The sequence below is a fragment of the Perognathus longimembris genome, chromosome 14 (genome assembly GCF_023159225.1).
Source record: "Perognathus longimembris pacificus isolate PPM17 chromosome 14, ASM2315922v1, whole genome shotgun sequence".
In the NCBI taxonomy this organism is placed as follows: Eukaryota; Metazoa; Chordata; class Mammalia; order Rodentia; family Heteromyidae; genus Perognathus; species Perognathus longimembris.
Window position 1 is genome coordinate 40395743 of NC_063174.1, and position 16411 is coordinate 40412153.

The 16411-nt window shown below is 44.7% G+C and overlaps 1 protein-coding gene across 2 annotated transcripts in view; it reads right to left on the reverse strand.

Annotated features, from left to right (window-relative positions):
* Heatr4 (HEAT repeat containing 4) overlaps positions 1-16411 on the reverse strand; it is a 31685-nt gene extending 15274 nt beyond the window's left edge. For both annotated transcript variants that reach the window (XM_048362305.1, XM_048362306.1), the window contains exons 1-8: positions 15080-16411; positions 13252-13442; positions 12849-12989; positions 11749-11952; positions 10281-10424; positions 8734-8907; positions 6138-6298; positions 4797-4901 (exon numbers count right to left, since the gene is read on the reverse strand). In XM_048362305.1, the coding sequence (XP_048218262.1) occupies positions 4797-4901; positions 6138-6298; positions 8734-8907; positions 10281-10424; positions 11749-11952; positions 12849-12989; positions 13252-13442; positions 15080-15963 (2004 nt within the window). In that variant the 5' untranslated portion in view covers positions 15964-16411. The remainder of the gene's footprint in view (positions 1-4796; positions 4902-6137; positions 6299-8733; positions 8908-10280; positions 10425-11748; positions 11953-12848; positions 12990-13251; positions 13443-15079) is intronic.

The window sequence follows — 16411 nt, forward strand, 5'->3', positions numbered from 1 at the left end:
GCCTTGGACTCAGGGCCTGAGCACTGTCCCTGGCTTCTTCCCGCTCAAGGCTAGCACTCTGCCTCTTGAGCCACAGCGCCGCTTCTGGCCGTTTTCTGTATATGTGGTGCTGGGGAATCGAACCTAGGGCCTCGTGTATCCGAGGCAGGCACTCTTGCCACTAGGCTATATCCCCAGCCCCCTTCCCTCCTTTTTTAATTAAAAAAATTTTGGTGGGCTGGGAATATGGCTTAGCGGTAGTGTGCTTGCCTAGCATGCACAAAGCCCTGGGTTTGATTCCTCAGCACCACATAAACAGAAAAGGCTGGAAGTGGCACATTGGCTCAAGAGATAGCGTGCTAGCCTTGAGCAAAAAGAAGCCAGGGACAGTGCCCAGGCCCTGAGTCCAAGCCCCAGGACTAGAAAAAAATTTTTTTTCTTTTTTCTTTTTGGTGCTGGTAGTAGGGCTTGAACTTGGGGACTGGGTTCTGTCCCTTAGCTTTTTCTGCTCAAGGCTACATTTGAGCCACAGCTATACTTCTAGCTTTTACATGGTTATTTGGTGATAGGAGTTTCATGTGCTTTCCTGCCTCAGTGGGCTTTTAACTGTGATCCTCAGATACCAGCTTCCTGAGAAGCTAGGATTGTAGGTGTGAACCACTGGTGCCTGGCTCCAGAAACTTTATTGAATAAGTAAAATAACTCAAGACATACTACCTAAATACAAAAGTCTGTCATAAAGTCCTCATGATCTTTGCCTCATTCATGGCTAGTTTTTCAGATCTATTTATTTTGAACTGACAAATCCTGAGTAAGTGCCAAAGAGGTGAATATGTAAGTGAATCTGATGTTACAATGGTATTAAAATTCAGAACCTGGGCTGGGGATATAGCCTAGTGGCAAGAGTGCCTGCCTTGGATACATGAGGCCCTAGGTTCGATTCCCCAGCACCACATATACAGAAAATGGCCAGAAGCGGCGCTGTGGCGCAAGTGGCAGAGTGCTAGCCTTGAGCGGGAAGAAGCCAGGGACAGTGCTCAGGCCCTGAGTCCAAGGCCCAGGACTGGCAAAAAAAAAAAAAAAAAAAATTCAGAACCTGACTGGGTTGGCCTAAAGTGACATTTTGCAAGACTGATAAGTTCCAAGATGATGCCTTTATTGCTGGCCCATGATTTTAGCTACAGGATACTATATAGTACTTGAAACTGAATTAACTCACTCTCACAATATTGAATGGCCAGATTATGTATTTCCCCATGTCAAAATGTGAGCATTTAGGAGGGTAAGGTGCTGTACTTCTAGCACAAATGGTGGTGCCCATTCCAGATACACCCAGAATATCTGTTTAAGGGGGAAAAAATACAGTATCAAAGAAAAAAAGGAAAGATTTCATTTGGGCTTGAAAGCAACAGCAAAAAGGAGATTAGGGTTTTCCTTGCCTGGAATTCCCTCTTCAACTGTAGCCAGCCACCCTCCACAGAATTTTAATTGATAAGTTTAGTTTACACTAATCTTTCTCTCTGAAGAGTTTTAAGAGAGCACCTTTCATTTAATGCTTACTCTTACATCATTTGTGTTTGTGAGTATTGTTGCTCAAACTGCAATGCCAGCTGTTTGAAAGCAGGGACTGTGTTTTACATGTGTCTACAGAGCATTCAGAGAACCTTTTTGTTGGGTTGGTTCTTTTATGTCAGTGCTTCTCAAACTGATGGACTAGTTTTAGGGCTGAAATAGGGTAGAAATATATCACTGATGCTTTATAATGTTGCTATTGAAGCACTGTCAAATTGCTAAAACAAAAACATTTATTCATCTTGCTCTTAGTTTTTGTGTTTATTTTATGACGGTTCCCTTACAGTTTATAGATTACCACCACACTGAAGTGACAGTGGCTTAAGTCCTAGGACATGGTGATATTTGAAGATACTTCTGGATTATGAGTTGTTGTGCCAAGTTGCAAGACCACCCCCAAGAAGACCACCGAGATTCAGACACTCCGAAATGCAAAAGCAAGGCAAGGCTTTATTTAACGAGCTGCCAACTCGGGCCTCGTCCTACCCACCGACACAGCGGAGGTTAGGAGGGAGCCACGAGCTGCGATTACACAGGGCTTATAAAGGCAAAGAACAAGGTTACAACAATCAGGTGTTCAAGCAAGCAAGATTAGGACACAGGTGCAAATCTGATTGGCTCTAAAATGGGGTTCATGGGATCAAAGTCTGGCACCTCATTTCCCCCTTTTTCCTTTTGGTACCTTGGGAGCCAATCATGGCTCCATTCTGTCCATTTCAATGGCTTGCATGTCTAGGGGATGATATAGAGATAAGGCATGGGCCAATAGGGCCCAAAGTAGTAACCAAAGCCTGCCCTCAGCTTCCCAAAAACAACTGCTGGGGAACTGATCTCTGATGACCTAAAAAAATGCCTACATTACCTTTGCAGGTCTTTAACAGATAAGGACACAATCTCAGGTCTACAAGCTTTCTTTCCTAAACAGTTGTATCAGCTTAAAATTCTTACTGCCAGTCAGAGCTTTGAGTAAATGCGGGGGGTTGAGATTTTAATCTATCCTCTCATTTGACAAACTTACCCTTACTAACCACTATCACAGATGACTGGTAAATTCCTGCCCAGTAGACAGACATGGGCATTGGAAAGGCATGCTTATGAACTATTCTTCTAGGACTTCCCGGCTTTAACTTTTGAAAGGCCAACAGTAGTGACTCTAGGATCTGACACCATCTCTGCCATCCAAGCAGTGGCTTACTGCCTCTGGATGCTCCATCACTTTTGTCCCAGGAGGAGTGACTTTCGACTTGGACTCAGGGCCTGAGTGCTGTCCCTCAGCTCTCCAGCTCAAGACTAGCACCGTACCACTTTTGAGCTCCACACCACTCCGTTCCCAGCATTCTGCTGGCTGATTAGAGACCAGTCTCTCACAGGGACCTTTCTTTGCCCGGGCTGGCTTCGAACCGCAGATTCAGATCAATGAGTCTTATAAGGGGCCACTTTACTCCAATTATAAGCAACAAGGTGGTCCACACAGAAGTAGTTTTTAAGCATGCTCTCTTACCTGGAACTTATTAAGGGTCAGTATTAGATCTTGACAAACTTGTAGGAATCACCTGTCCTCTGTGGGCCTGCTGGAAACTGTTACAAAAAACCTACAAAGAAGCTGGAATGGCAATTAAACATTTTGGTAGCCATAATTCTCCTTTTCTCACTTTGCAATAATTATTTAGGACAATTTTACTTCCAAATTTCTTATCTAGAAATGTATTCTTGATTTCCAAAGCCTTTCTAACACTAACACAACACTTTAGCTTTTATCTGCATCGGAAAAACAAGCTCACAGGCAATCTGAAACCAGGTGCTGCCCTTTGCTTACGGGCTGCTTGTTTCAAAAGAGCCTCTTATTTTTTTTTCTCAGTCCCAGTTACTGCATGGCATGAAGACCTTTGAATTTAAACTTAGTTTTGCATCATACTGCAGTCTTGAACATGTTCACACTCACACATGCACACACACATACATTTTCAAAAGATCTTAAAGCGCGCTGAATAAGCATCGGCCGTACATTTTAAGACAAAAACCTTTAACAAATGATTTTAGCATTCTCCAGCCTCATTTTCCAGGGCTTGATAGTTTTAGTAAAACATTTTTAGTCTTAGTAAAACATTTTAGCGCACCAAACAATTTTCTGCTTAAGAAGGCTGGGTGGAGGTCCCCCTAGAGTTCTTTTTTGCGGACATTCTCACTGATTGACTGTGGGCTGTCACCTGTACATCTTTCCAGTGAGCTAAAGTCAAGTCCAGGGGAGTGGAAGGAACGTTCCCCATCATCTGTTTGTCAGTCAGGCACAGTGCAAGAAAGAAACACACAAAAATGAGCTATCTCCTTAACCTCCCTCCAGTGAGCTAGGATCAAGTCTAGGGGGTTAGATGGAGGTCCTCAAGATAGAACGTTATCCATAGCTCTGATCAGATGTTCAGTCCAAAAGGCTACAAAAAACAAACAATTAATACAAAAGGAAGAAAACACACAGGCCTAAGAAAAGCTATGAGTTGGAGATCTCCCAAGCTAGCCCACAACCTCCTACAAGGGTGCAGAAGGAATGGACCCGAGTTGGCCCACAACCTCCTGCAAGAAGGAGTGGACCCGAGTTGGCCCACAACCTCCTGCAAGGGTGCAGAAGGAGTGGACCCGAGTTACGAGTTGGAGATCTCCCAAGTTGGCCCACAACCTCCTGCCAGGGTACAGGAGGAGTAGACCCAAGCAAAAGCAAAACAGACAAATTACAGGACAAGACAAATGAACAGCGCTGTTTTCTTACCTTTGGAGTCTGGGATCTCGGGGTCTCTGGGGCTATCCCGGACGAAACCCCAAATGTTGTGCCAAGTCGCAAGACCACCCCCAAGAAGACCACCGAGATTCAGACACTCCGAAATGCAAAAGCAAGGCAAGGCTTTATTTAACGAGCTGCCAACTCGGGCCTCGTCCTACCCACCGACACAGCGGAGGTTAGGAGGGAGCCACGAGCTGCGATTACACAGGGCTTATAAAGGCAAAGAACAAGGTTACAACAATCAGGTGTGCAAGCAAGCAAGATTAGGACACAGGTGCAAATCTGATTGGCTCTAAAATGGGGTTCATGGGATCAAAGTCTGGCACCTCAGAGTTAGAGGTAACAAAGCGAGAATAGAGATCTACCTGTTGAGAATGAGATATTAAATAGCAGTAGAGAGATAAGTAGAGAGATAAGCTAGCCCAGTTCTGCTTAAGTTTTTTTTGTCCTGGAGGCAAAGGAAGAGGCTTACTAAGCAAATATTGCCACTGATCCGGGCGAAAGCTCTGCAGGCAAGGATTCGGTCCTTCCATTGACTGCTGTTCAGCTCTACCGCAAGCATGGTATGTATCAGGGTCTGAGGAAACAGATTTGTATGAATAGTCACTCACTTTTAGAGATTCAGTAATCTTGAAGAAGTTATACACTAACGTGGTATCCAACATAGTGTTCCAAGGTTGTAAGATAACTGCCTCTATTGAAGGACTGGGTTTACAAGAGGCAAGGCATATCTCCAGCTAACCTGATTGACTTTAGGGAACAAGAGATTTCCTTCCTTTACTGATTGTAACTATTTTTGCCTACAAAATGTCTTGGTTTTTTTTGCACTCAAAGCTGGTGCTCTATCCCTTGAGCTATGCCTCCACTTCCACCTTTTTTGTTGGCTAACTGGAGATCAGTCTCTAGGTTTTGTCTCGCTGGGCTGACTGATTGTTAGAGCTGAGCCTCTTGAGTAGCTAGACTGTGGGCATGAGCCATTGGTGCTTGGTTCTTATATGGTCTTCAATGGTAAACATCTCTGTCTCTCTTTTTTTTTTTTGTGCCGGTCCCAGGGCTTGAACTGAAGGCTTGAGCATTGTCCCTGGCTTCTTTTTGCTCAAGGCTAGGACTCTACCACTTGAGCCACAGCGCCACTTCTGGTCTTTTCTGTTTATGTGGTGCTGAGGAATTGAACCCAGGGTTTCATGCATGCAAGGCAAGCACTCTACTGCCAAGTCACATTCCCAATCCAGTCCTAGATAATTTGGAGCACTTTCACTTATGCTTGACATTGTCTGACCTAACCATCTGCATTATTGGTTTCTTTTAATGCAAAAACCCAATTTGTTTCTGTTATGCCAAGTTGCAAGAAGACCACCAAGAAGGCCACCGAGACTCAGACATTCCGAAATGCAAAAGCAAGGCAAGGCTTTATTCAGGCGAGCTGCAACTCGGGCCTCGTCCTACCCACCGACACAGCGGAGGTTAGGAGGAAGCCTCGAGCTGCGATTGCACAGGGCTTATAAAGGCAAAAAACAAAGTTTCAGCCGTCAGGTGTTCAATCAAGCAAGATTAGGACATGGGTGCAAATCTGATTGGCTCAGGGCTCGAGGCACAGGGCTAGAGGCATTCTGGGGGAGGTTAGAGTTAAGCATTCCCAGCGGTTAGAATTCTTGACCGGCTGGGCCCTAATAAGCTTGTCCTGGGTTTGCTCATAGTTTAAACAGACAACAAAACGGGGGCTGCCTGAAAATGGGGTTTAATTTAACTCTTCATTCCCCTCTTCAGTTTCCTAATGGTAGTTTTCTCCTCTCACCTTATAATGGACACATACCGTTTTTCTACTGAGATGACTTAGTAGAATACAAGACTGGTTTTCGGTTTCCTCATTCCTCTGGTTAAACAGCTCTTGGAGGATCCTCTTGATCACTGGGTAAGTGGCAACACCTTCCAGAGCCAAGCACTGAGCTGCAGCCCAGCTATCCACACTATTACCTGCCACAGTGGGATGAAAAAAGGAGCCTAGATTAGTGATATGTTTCCCCCAGAGAAAATAGCCTTTGGATTGGTACTCAAGGTTGCTCTCAGGTTGATACCTCACTTTCCTATGACTCATTCATTTCAGAAATCCAATTCCATCTCTCTCTCTCTCTCTCTCTCTCTCTCTCTCTCACACACACACACACAAACACACACACACACACACCAACTTTCTTTGCAGTTTAAAGTCAGGGTCTCATGCTAGGTGAATGTTCTACTGCTGACCCACACTTCCTGTTTAAATAGATCATATAAAGATTTTAAATATAAACTGAAAATCTGAATCTGAACATTTAAATCCTGAAAGCTGCCATTGGGTAATAGCCTTCTGAGGCACTTCTCACTTAGCTGAGTTGTTTACCCCGCTGGGGATTGGGAAGGTTAGGGTGAGAGGCTTTCCTTGAGTACGAGATAGGCAAATGAATATCTTCATACAGAAGGTCAACCCAGCCAGCCAGCCAGCCAGCCCTTGTCTCCCACAGGCAAGGAATGTCCTCTCAGAGAGGGTGAAGAGAGTCTTTTTTGATTGAATAACTCCAGCAATGCCTGTGGGCAAATGCCTTAGACTTTAATGGGTGGAAATTAGAAGCATGATGTGTTCAAGTGGTGATAGTTTAATTTTAAAGTATGCTTAATGCTATATCAACTTTTCAATAACATGAATCCTCCCTTGGTTGGTTTCTTTCTTTTTCTTTTTTGTGTACAGTGGTGGTGGTAGTACTGGGGTTTGAACTCAGAGCTTTGCATTTGCCAGGCAGGTATTCTACCACATGGTCTTTTCCATCAACCCTTTTTGCTTTTGTTGTTTTTCCAACAGGATCATGATCATGCTTACACCCTAGCTGGTTTAGACCATGATCTATGTATGCATGTGTGCTGCCATGCTCAGCTTTTTATTGGTTATAATAGGGTCTCAAAAGCTTTTTGCCCAGGCTATCTATTCTCAAACCACAATCCTCACCATTTCTGCTTCTGTGTAGGTAGCATTACAGATTTGAGTCACTGGACCCAACTTTTTGTTGTTGTTGTTGTTGTTGTTGTAGTACTGGGGATCAAATTCAGGGCCCTGTACATTCTATATTATCTCTCTACCACTGAGCTATATTCCCAGACCTAAAGTTTTTGAGAAATATGTATGAATTGTAATATGGGATTCCATGTGATGTGTGTGTGTATGTGTGTGTGTGTGTAATTTTTTTTTTTTTTTGCTAGTCCTGGGGCTTGAACTCAGGGCCTGGGCATTGTCCCTGAGCTCTTTTTGCTCAAGACTAGCACTCTACACTTGAGCCACAGTGCCACTTCCAGCTTTTTCTGTATATGTGGTACTGAGAAATTGAACCCAGGGCTTCGAGCATGCTAGACAAACAACTCTACCAAATAGGCCAAACTCCTGGCCTCCATGTGATATTTTAAAACATGCTTATGCTATGCGCTTATTAAATCTAGCTTCCCTTTATCTGTCCTCTGCTTCCAAAATGTCCCTGAGCCTTTTTGTGCTCCAAGCTAGTGCTCTACCACTTGCGCCATAACACCACTTACAGCTTTTTCTGCCTGGGCTGGCTTTGAACTGTGATCCTCACATCTCAGCCTCCTGAGTAGCTAGGATTACAGGTGTGAGCCACTGGCACCCAGCTTTTTTTATTGTTTAAGTTTCCACATATGAGAGTACATAAAGTTCTTGTCTTTCTCTGACTTATTTCACTTATTGTGGTATCCTTAGTTTTATCCATTTTAGAGCATAATTTCTACTAATGAAATGGTTCTATGAGAAGCTTAGTCTCCCTATGAAAAACTTTGTAAAAGTACCAAAGAAAACTAATTTTTTTTTTTTTTTTGGCCAGTCCTGGGGCTTGGACTCAGGGCCTGAGCACTGTCCCTGGCTTCTTTTTGCTCAAGGCTAGCATTCTGCCACTTGAGCCACAGCGCCGCTTCTGGCCATTTTCTGTATATGTGGTGCTGGGGAATCGAACCCAGGGCCTCATGTATACGAGGCAAGCACTCTTGCCACTAGGCCATATCCCCAGCCCCCAAGAAAACTAATTTTTATTTTTATTTTGTCAGTCCTAGGGCTTAAACTCAGGGCCTGGGCACTGTCCCTGAGCTTCTTTTGCTCGAGGCTAACACTCTACCACTTGAACCACAGCACCACTTCCAGCTCTTTCTGTCTATGTGGAAATGAAAAATTGAACCCAGGGCTTCATGCATGCTAGGTAAGCACTCTACCACTAAGCCACATTCCCAGCCTGAAAAACTAATTTTTGAATGCTTTGACACAAACCCAAACTTTACAGAGCATGATCATGAAGAGGGAAAGACTGGGGCAATGGATGACGGTGAGATATCCTCATGTTTTCCCATCCCCAGGTCAGAAGTAAGAGGGCGTTACTTACCCTTCACAAGGACAGTCTGCATGATGTCCTGGGCCTGTGGATTATGTGACTGTATTGCATATTGACATAATGCGGCTGCCAACCTCACGTTGGCATTCTTGTCATAAAGAGTAGCTTCCAGGGCAGGCAGAAGAGCATCTGGCAAGTCTTTGATAACTGGGATTCTCAAGACTTCTGTGATTAAAAGAGAGCTAGGGAAGTGTCAGCTATTTGCTTTTCTCTTTTTAATGTACACCACTTTCTTCCCATGGCTCCGTCTCTTGCAGGTACTTATAATGCTTCTTAATAAAATCACAGTTCAGCTTTGCTTCCTTCTGCTCAGGGGATTAGAGTATGTATCTAAGCTGGTATTCTAGTTCTTGATCTTTTAATATCTGGCCTTTGGTATTGAGGCCAAAGATGAATGTTTCCAGGTAGGTTAGGGTCACTTTCTGCATTAGTTTCAGTGATCAAAGAAACCCCCCCCCCCCGAAACCAGCATCTCCTAACCCCACCTATTTACCCCATGATTTTTTTTTTTAACTTTTGTGCCAATACTGTGGTTTGAACTCAGAGCCTTGCATACTCAACTTTTTCTCTCAAGGCTGGTGTGCTACCAGTTAAGCCACACCTCCACTTCTGGCTTTTTGCTGATTAATTGGAAAGAAGAGCCTTATAGACCTTTCTGCCTGAGCTGGCTTTGAACTGTGATTCTCAGAGATCAGTCTCCTGAACAGCTAGAGTTACAGGCATGGGCCATCAGCACTTGGCCCCATGAAGTTTTTTATTGTAGTTAAGTCATACTTTGCCACTTTTATATTGTTGCATTTAGCCTTTCAACTCGGATTGAATAGGCAAGGTATATATCATTCCAGAGCTTTCCCAGGGAGATTGAACTCTAATGTACAGATTCACAAAACTATGATAGACCACACATAAGACCGAAACACAATTTGTTAGTAGGGTAGCAGTGTCAGGCCTTCTTTGGCCAGAGTTCTTGAGGTTACGTAGCATTCCCCAGTGTTCTAAACACAGTTCTGGAGTATGGAGTTTGCTCCAGGTGAACTTGTGTTCCACAGGCATTAGAATCTCTGGCATCTCTCTAGGTAGAATTCTAGTCCACAAGGGGTGAGCCCATGATGCATTACAGCATTTACATCTTACCCCTACCAGGAGAGCAACTGGGCATTTACCTGAAGCCCAAATTCTGAAGTAGAAGGGGAAAAGGTTACCTCTTTTGTTTATAATCTTCATTTTCTCAATAAAGAAGAAGCTCAGAGAGGTTAGCCAACTTCCTAAGAAGTGGCAAGTTAGGCCTGTGACTCAACATTTTAGGGCTTCTTCTTTTTTTTTTTTTTTAAACTGATGCTGTGGACCAATATGCCATGTGTTAAGCCAGAAATTTTAGTTCCATCTCTATTGTTGATAAGTTATGGATATATTCAGGCCATTCTCCAAGCCTTGGTTTCCACATTTGTAAAAATGGTCTCAGCTAAGCTCCAAGGCCCCTATCAATTTAGATATTTGATGGTTTTATGAACTTGCATATGTTCTCATGCTGCTCTCACCTGAGTCACTTTGGCTGATGGCAATCCGGGGCCGTTCCAAAGCAGCTGTGGCACATGTAATGAGAGTTTGGATCCGAACGTCATCATACATGTTTACCAAGCCCTGCATTAGACTCTCCACTGTCTCATGGTGCCACTCGATAACTATATCACAATAAAGATGGTAAGAAGAGAATCTAGTTAGGGTTAGAACTGTGCTAAAGCAGGTGACAAAAGCCCCCTTTCTCAGATAATTCAAGTAAAATATTAGCTCAGAAGAATAAAGAATTCAAAGAGATCTCCTTAAGGAAAGTTAATTCGTTGATTATTTAATCACCTCTCAGATAATTGTCCCCACTCTCATCCTATATTGTATTGGGAGTTTTTTTTGTCCTTTTTTCTTCTTTTTCTTAAGTAACATAGGGCTGTTGTTTCCCAATCCTGGGACTTAAACTCAGGGCTTGGGCACTTTCCCTGAGCTTTTTTGATCAAGGCTAGTGCTCAACCACTTGAGCCACAACCCCATTTCCAGCTTTTGGGGGTTTGGAGATAACAGTTTCATGGACTTTGTGCCCTGGAGTTGAAGACCAGCTAGGGCAACACAGTGATATTCTCATTTATACTGGATTACTGTTCAGGTTAAGTGTGTTAACCAGAAAATGCCTGGCAAGACAGTGAAAGTTCAGAGGGCATGGCTCAAGTGATAGAGAACTTACCTAGAATTCGTGAGGCCTTGGGTTCAATACATAAATAAGCAAATAAGTTTGTGTAAGCTTACTTTGAAAACTAAGAGATAAGAGCTCAGCAAATGCTATTATCTTTTAATGTATGGAACCCAAAACCTTGCATGTTAGGCAAATACTCTACCATTGATCTCTAGTCCTAGTACAATGAAGTAATTGTTTACTTACTAGATTTTCTTGCCTTTAAGGGTTCTTTAGTCTAGCTTTCTGCATCTTCCTCATTTCAGTTGCTAACAGTTCTCTGTACACGAATAATTTTATTTCTGTGCTCCTATGTGTACATGTTCTTTGCTAACATATTTCTTTTCAGAAATACTTTTTATTAATACTTTTTATTGTGTGCTCTTACTATCTGTAGGTGCTCTCTACTCTAGCTTTTATTCAGCATCTGTTTTCAACCTTTTCTGTTACCTGAACCAGTTTACCTAGTTGGATCCTGTACTAACTAGTCTGTCATATTCTGAAGGTTGACAATCTTATTAGGGTTGTCAAATATTGTAGCATCCAACAGTATTAGCTAGGCTATTACTCTGCCAAGGGCTCAACTTGGTCTTTACTTATATTTGAAGGAAGAGTAGATACATAATAACCTTAATTTCACAATTGAAGTCCTTAATACCATTCACCTACAGTGTATGTTTCAAAAGAGAGGGGTGGATTTTCAAAGATTGGGAATCACTAGTCCAAGGTGAGCTTCACCTCCTCAGAAATCCACACCAGTTATCTCAGGCCCTGCTTTGACTCACTGAACGCCCAGGCATTCTTCCACTCCTGTAGCATCTTCCGTAGGACCACCAGTTCCCAAGACACTTCCTCCTCCATCGGAGTCTCTTGCTTCTTCCATCTCCTGGTCCTAATGGGCACGTCTTCCTCACCTACCTTCAGCATCTGATCCTTGACTGGAGTAGGCAAAGCAGTCCAGCGCTGGGCTCCTCTCACGGGCCTATAAGCTGTATAGTGGGACAACATGAGTCTTCACTTAACTGTGTTAGGCCTTGCCACATGGTACTCCCAGCTAGCATTTCATTCCTATTCCTAATAACACCTAAGCAAAAAAATCAAGTCATTTGCTTTGATAAAAATAAGTAGAATAAGTCCTCAGAAATACAAATAAGTGTAACCGGAGGTTTGTGTGAGTACCTTCTCCATACATTGTCACTGTGGACCTCAACAAAGGAATATATGTTTTGGAGAAGCTGTCCATAGCTGCCTTTACTAGCACCTCCTCTACCCCAGTGGCCATTGCCTGTCCCTGCAGCACTAGTGACCATTGTTTGGGCTGGTAGGAAAAAGAACATTGCAGTTACTTCTACTGTTAGTGTCTATTTGCTACAGGAATCCTCTGAACAAAGGTACTGCAAAGAAGAGAGTGATGGGAAATGGAGAGATAGTTTCTTTAGAGATGGGCACATTTTGTTACATAACTAATGTACGTGTCACCTTCCTTCCTACCACCATCTTTGTCTTACAGTGATAAACTCATGAAACTGAAACTTACTAGAAGGGGAGACTCTAAAGTTTGAGGCAAGGGTGGGCCTGAGAATGGATTTAGGATAGTAGAGCCAGCCCAAGGGAATAGGGGACAGTGGAGGATGAGGAGTTTGATGTACTTCATTTTGAGACATTAAGATACCTGTCTTATTGCAATGATTGCACTTGGTTATACCTAAATTATATCTGTCTAACTGAAAATATGTTCCACCAAAGCTCTTCCTATTGAACAATATACTGTATAATTTTATGAGGTGATTTTGTTCTCATTCCTGATGGTGCCTCAGCCTAAACACTAGGGACTCAGCTCACACTTTATCACAACCGACGCCCCCATTATCAGCTGCCTGCTTACGCGCTTCAGGAATAGGCTGGGAACTCCACCTTTCTGGAGTTTCAGGAAAGATGTTAGTGAGCTGCGTGTTGTACTTGTGGGCATTTTCTAGGAGAATCTGGTCCTTCTTCCCACCAATCTGGTGCACAATCTTGACTTCATCTGTGAACAAAGAAACCGTTCTTGGTGCCATTACAAACCCACCATCCGTATACTCCCTCAGTAAGTAGACACAGGAAGAAGAGAGAACTGTTTGCTTCCCACCAGCACTTTCCTTCAGCCTCCAGAAAATCCTGTGCTGGTCCCCAGGGGATATACAGGGAACACCTGGGATCATCCCCATGGGTGACTTCCTGTCCCTAGCTGTCCTCACCTCCCTGTCCCGTGCTCACCTCTGCCCCATTACAGAGCTCAGTGCTATTACCAAAGTAAATCTCCTGCTCAAAGGCGTTGTCTGTAGAGTAGGCAAACTCTCCAGCTTTAGGATTCACTTGTCGCAAGAAGCTCTCCTCTACAGGCTCGACGGGTCTTTTAATTTCCTTGAGATCCTTAGCTGTCATATTATTGCCAGGCATGATTTCAGTGGTCTCTTCTTGTGGAGAGTAACCTGGCAATCTTGGCAGGGATGGAGAGAGGGGAAGGGGAAAGTTCCTCTTTCCATCTGGTCCACAGCTTTCCAAAGCTGAAGAACATCTGTGTTTCATTATTATGCTTGTTCCCAAGGTGGCACTTGAATGTAGAACCTCAGAGGGACCTGTCTTCAGCTACTCTCAGCCCTCACTGATGGAGCCACCCCTGCGGCCACTGGGCAGTGTAGCAGGAGAGCCATGCTTCCAGTACCATCTTTTGTGTGTGTGTGTGTGTGAGAGAGAGAGACATTAGCTCCCTTCGATGGACTTGGAGAAAGGAATCCTACACTACCTTATCCTATCTTGTACGTGTGCGCTTATATAACGTCCATCCACTCAGTGGACTCATGTTGCTAGCACTTCACAGATTACCTGAAAGTAGCAGGAATACAATTTGTATTTGTCCAATAAACCAGTAAACAAAGAGTTCCACTCCCTTTATTTCCCTTGGAAAAATCAGAGATTTTTGTTTTTTTTAAATGATAGTTCCAGAAGAAAGAAATAGAAGGAAGAAGTCTGAAAACTATGGCGTCATCTTCTCTCAGGTTGCTTAGTTCCCAGTCCTGCAGCTGGTTGGGTTTAGGGTAGTGACATGCTGTCTCCTTATTCAAAGGGTGGCAGGATCTAAACCTCAGTGCCATGAGGTATATGTCTTCCTACCTCTCCGCATGGATGCATTTCTGAGGATGCATTCCTGGCTGGTAGCTAGATCAACAGCAGTTTGACTTCTGGGGAAGGCTGAGACCCAAATCTTTTTTTCTTTTTTCTTTTTCTTTTCTTTTCTTTCTTTTTTTTTTTTTTTTTTTTGGTGCTGGTCCTGGGCCTTGAACTCAGGGCCTACGTGCTGTTCCTGAGCTACTTTTGCTCAAAGCTAGCACTCTACCACTTGAGCCATAACTCTGCTTCCAGGTTTGCTTTGTTTTATAGTTTATTAGATGTAAGAGTCTTACGGACTTTCCTATCCCAGCTGGCTTCAAACTGTGATCCTCAGATCTCAGCCTCCTGAGTAGCTAGGATGAAAGGTGTGAGCCACCAGAGCCCAGCAAGAACCAAACCTTTTAAGGCAGTGGCTTTCAACTAGGGGTGGTTTTGCCCCTCAGGGACGTTTGGTAAAACTGGGGCATCTTCAGTTGTAACAACTCAGAGAGAATTGCTGCTGGCTCCTAGTGAGTGGAGAGGCCAGGGGTGCTGTACCACCCGACAAGGCACAGGGCAGCTCCTCATAACAAGACTACTCAGCCCAGTAGTACAGACTGAAGCCTCTCCTTCCCTTTCTCCTCTCTTCCTTTTATTTTATTCTGAGACAGGGTCCCCATTATGTAGTCCAGGGTGGCTTTGAACTCACTATGTAGCCCTAGATTTCCTCAAACCCATGACCCTCCTGCCTCTGCTCTGCCTCTCCTGTGCTAGGATTAGTGATGTGCATTACCAACCCTTATTTTGAGATCTCAAGAGAGCGGGTTGCTAGTGAAAAACATGTGACAGAAGAGCAAAGGCACAAGGGAATACAGTGTGAGCTTGGGATGTAGCTCAGGTGGTAGCATGCTTACTAATCTGTCCCCTGTAAATCAACAGAGGGGTCTCAAAAGTCCACAGGGACCGGGCCCTGGCCAGCCTACCTACCTGTAGTAAACAGGAAGCAGCAGCTCGGGCTTCTTTGTTTCCTCGGGGTGCAGGGTGGTGGTTTCATCCTCAAATTCTGCAGCCTCTTCTGCCTCCAGCTGTTTCAGGAGCTCCAGGTCGCTGGCGGAGGAGAGCTCGTCCCGGATGTGGCTCCAGTCGTACTGCTGGTGCAAGAAGCTTTGCCACTTGTTGGGCGATACGCCGGGTCGTGGAGGAAGCTTGCTCTGGATCCAGCGCGCCGTGCGCTTGTTCAACTTTCCCAGCACGATGGCCTCCCAGGCTCTGGCCTCTCTCTCACCGGGAGGAAGCCATGTTTCCCTTTCTTCCAGATTCACATCTGGAGAGCGCGGCATGTCTAGCAAGTTGGAGACCTTGCGGGGATGGCGGTGGCGAGGGCGGGAGGCGTCCCTGGGTGCATGTGGCGGTTTGGATGGCTGGAGTTTCTTCTTAGCCGAGGCAGAGTCCTTTGTCTTCACGGGCTGGGACGTGTCCACTGCTGAGGCAGCCTGGACATTCAAGAGCTTGTACTGGGCGGGCTTCTCAGGGAGGGGCGACCTGACCCGGACAGACTGGACGATGCCCTCCGTGTTGTACACGTGGTTGAAGCTATATTGGCTGTAAGGCATGCTGGGCAGCCCCCGCTGCCACCCCACCTCCAGGGAGAAGGTCAGGTTGGCGGCAGCCTTTTGCAGGTACTGGTTCCTAAGTTTTGCACAATGCTTCGGGCTGAAGTCAAAGACGGGTGGCACACAGGAGATGGAAGCACAGGCCTCCTTGTCTCTCAGTCTGGGGTAGTAGAAAGTTATGCCCCATCCCAACCGAGACGGGAATGTTGGAGGGCCAGGAGGGGAGAGGAAGGTCTTTTTCTTTTTGGTCCTGGGCATGTTTCCTAGCAACTGCTGTTTTCCACACTGCTAAGTCTACAGGCAAGGTCTGCAGCCCTGTCAGGGCACCTGTTGCGTTTTAGGGAGGAACCAGAGAGAGCCCTTTAGAAACTGCAAAGAATTATGTAAATGTGCTCTTACTGGTTTAGAGGATAGACTTCCTTAGGTCTGAGTTAGATGCACTGGGTGAAGAATTTAGCAGTATGGGACCACTAGGACCTCCAAAGATGCTTAGAGAGGAAGAAAGGATGTGAGAGCCACATCGAGGTTTGGAGGTCCCATAGTATCCAAATTTACAAGTTAGCTAGACCAGCATTGTGAGGCAGGGCTATCATTTCCAGTAGACAGCCCTTCCAGAACCTTAGAACCAAAACAGAATGGCAGGTCCCATGTCCTTTAGTATGAAGCAATCCTGGTACAACTGCAGACAGGGACCTGCAATCCCAAT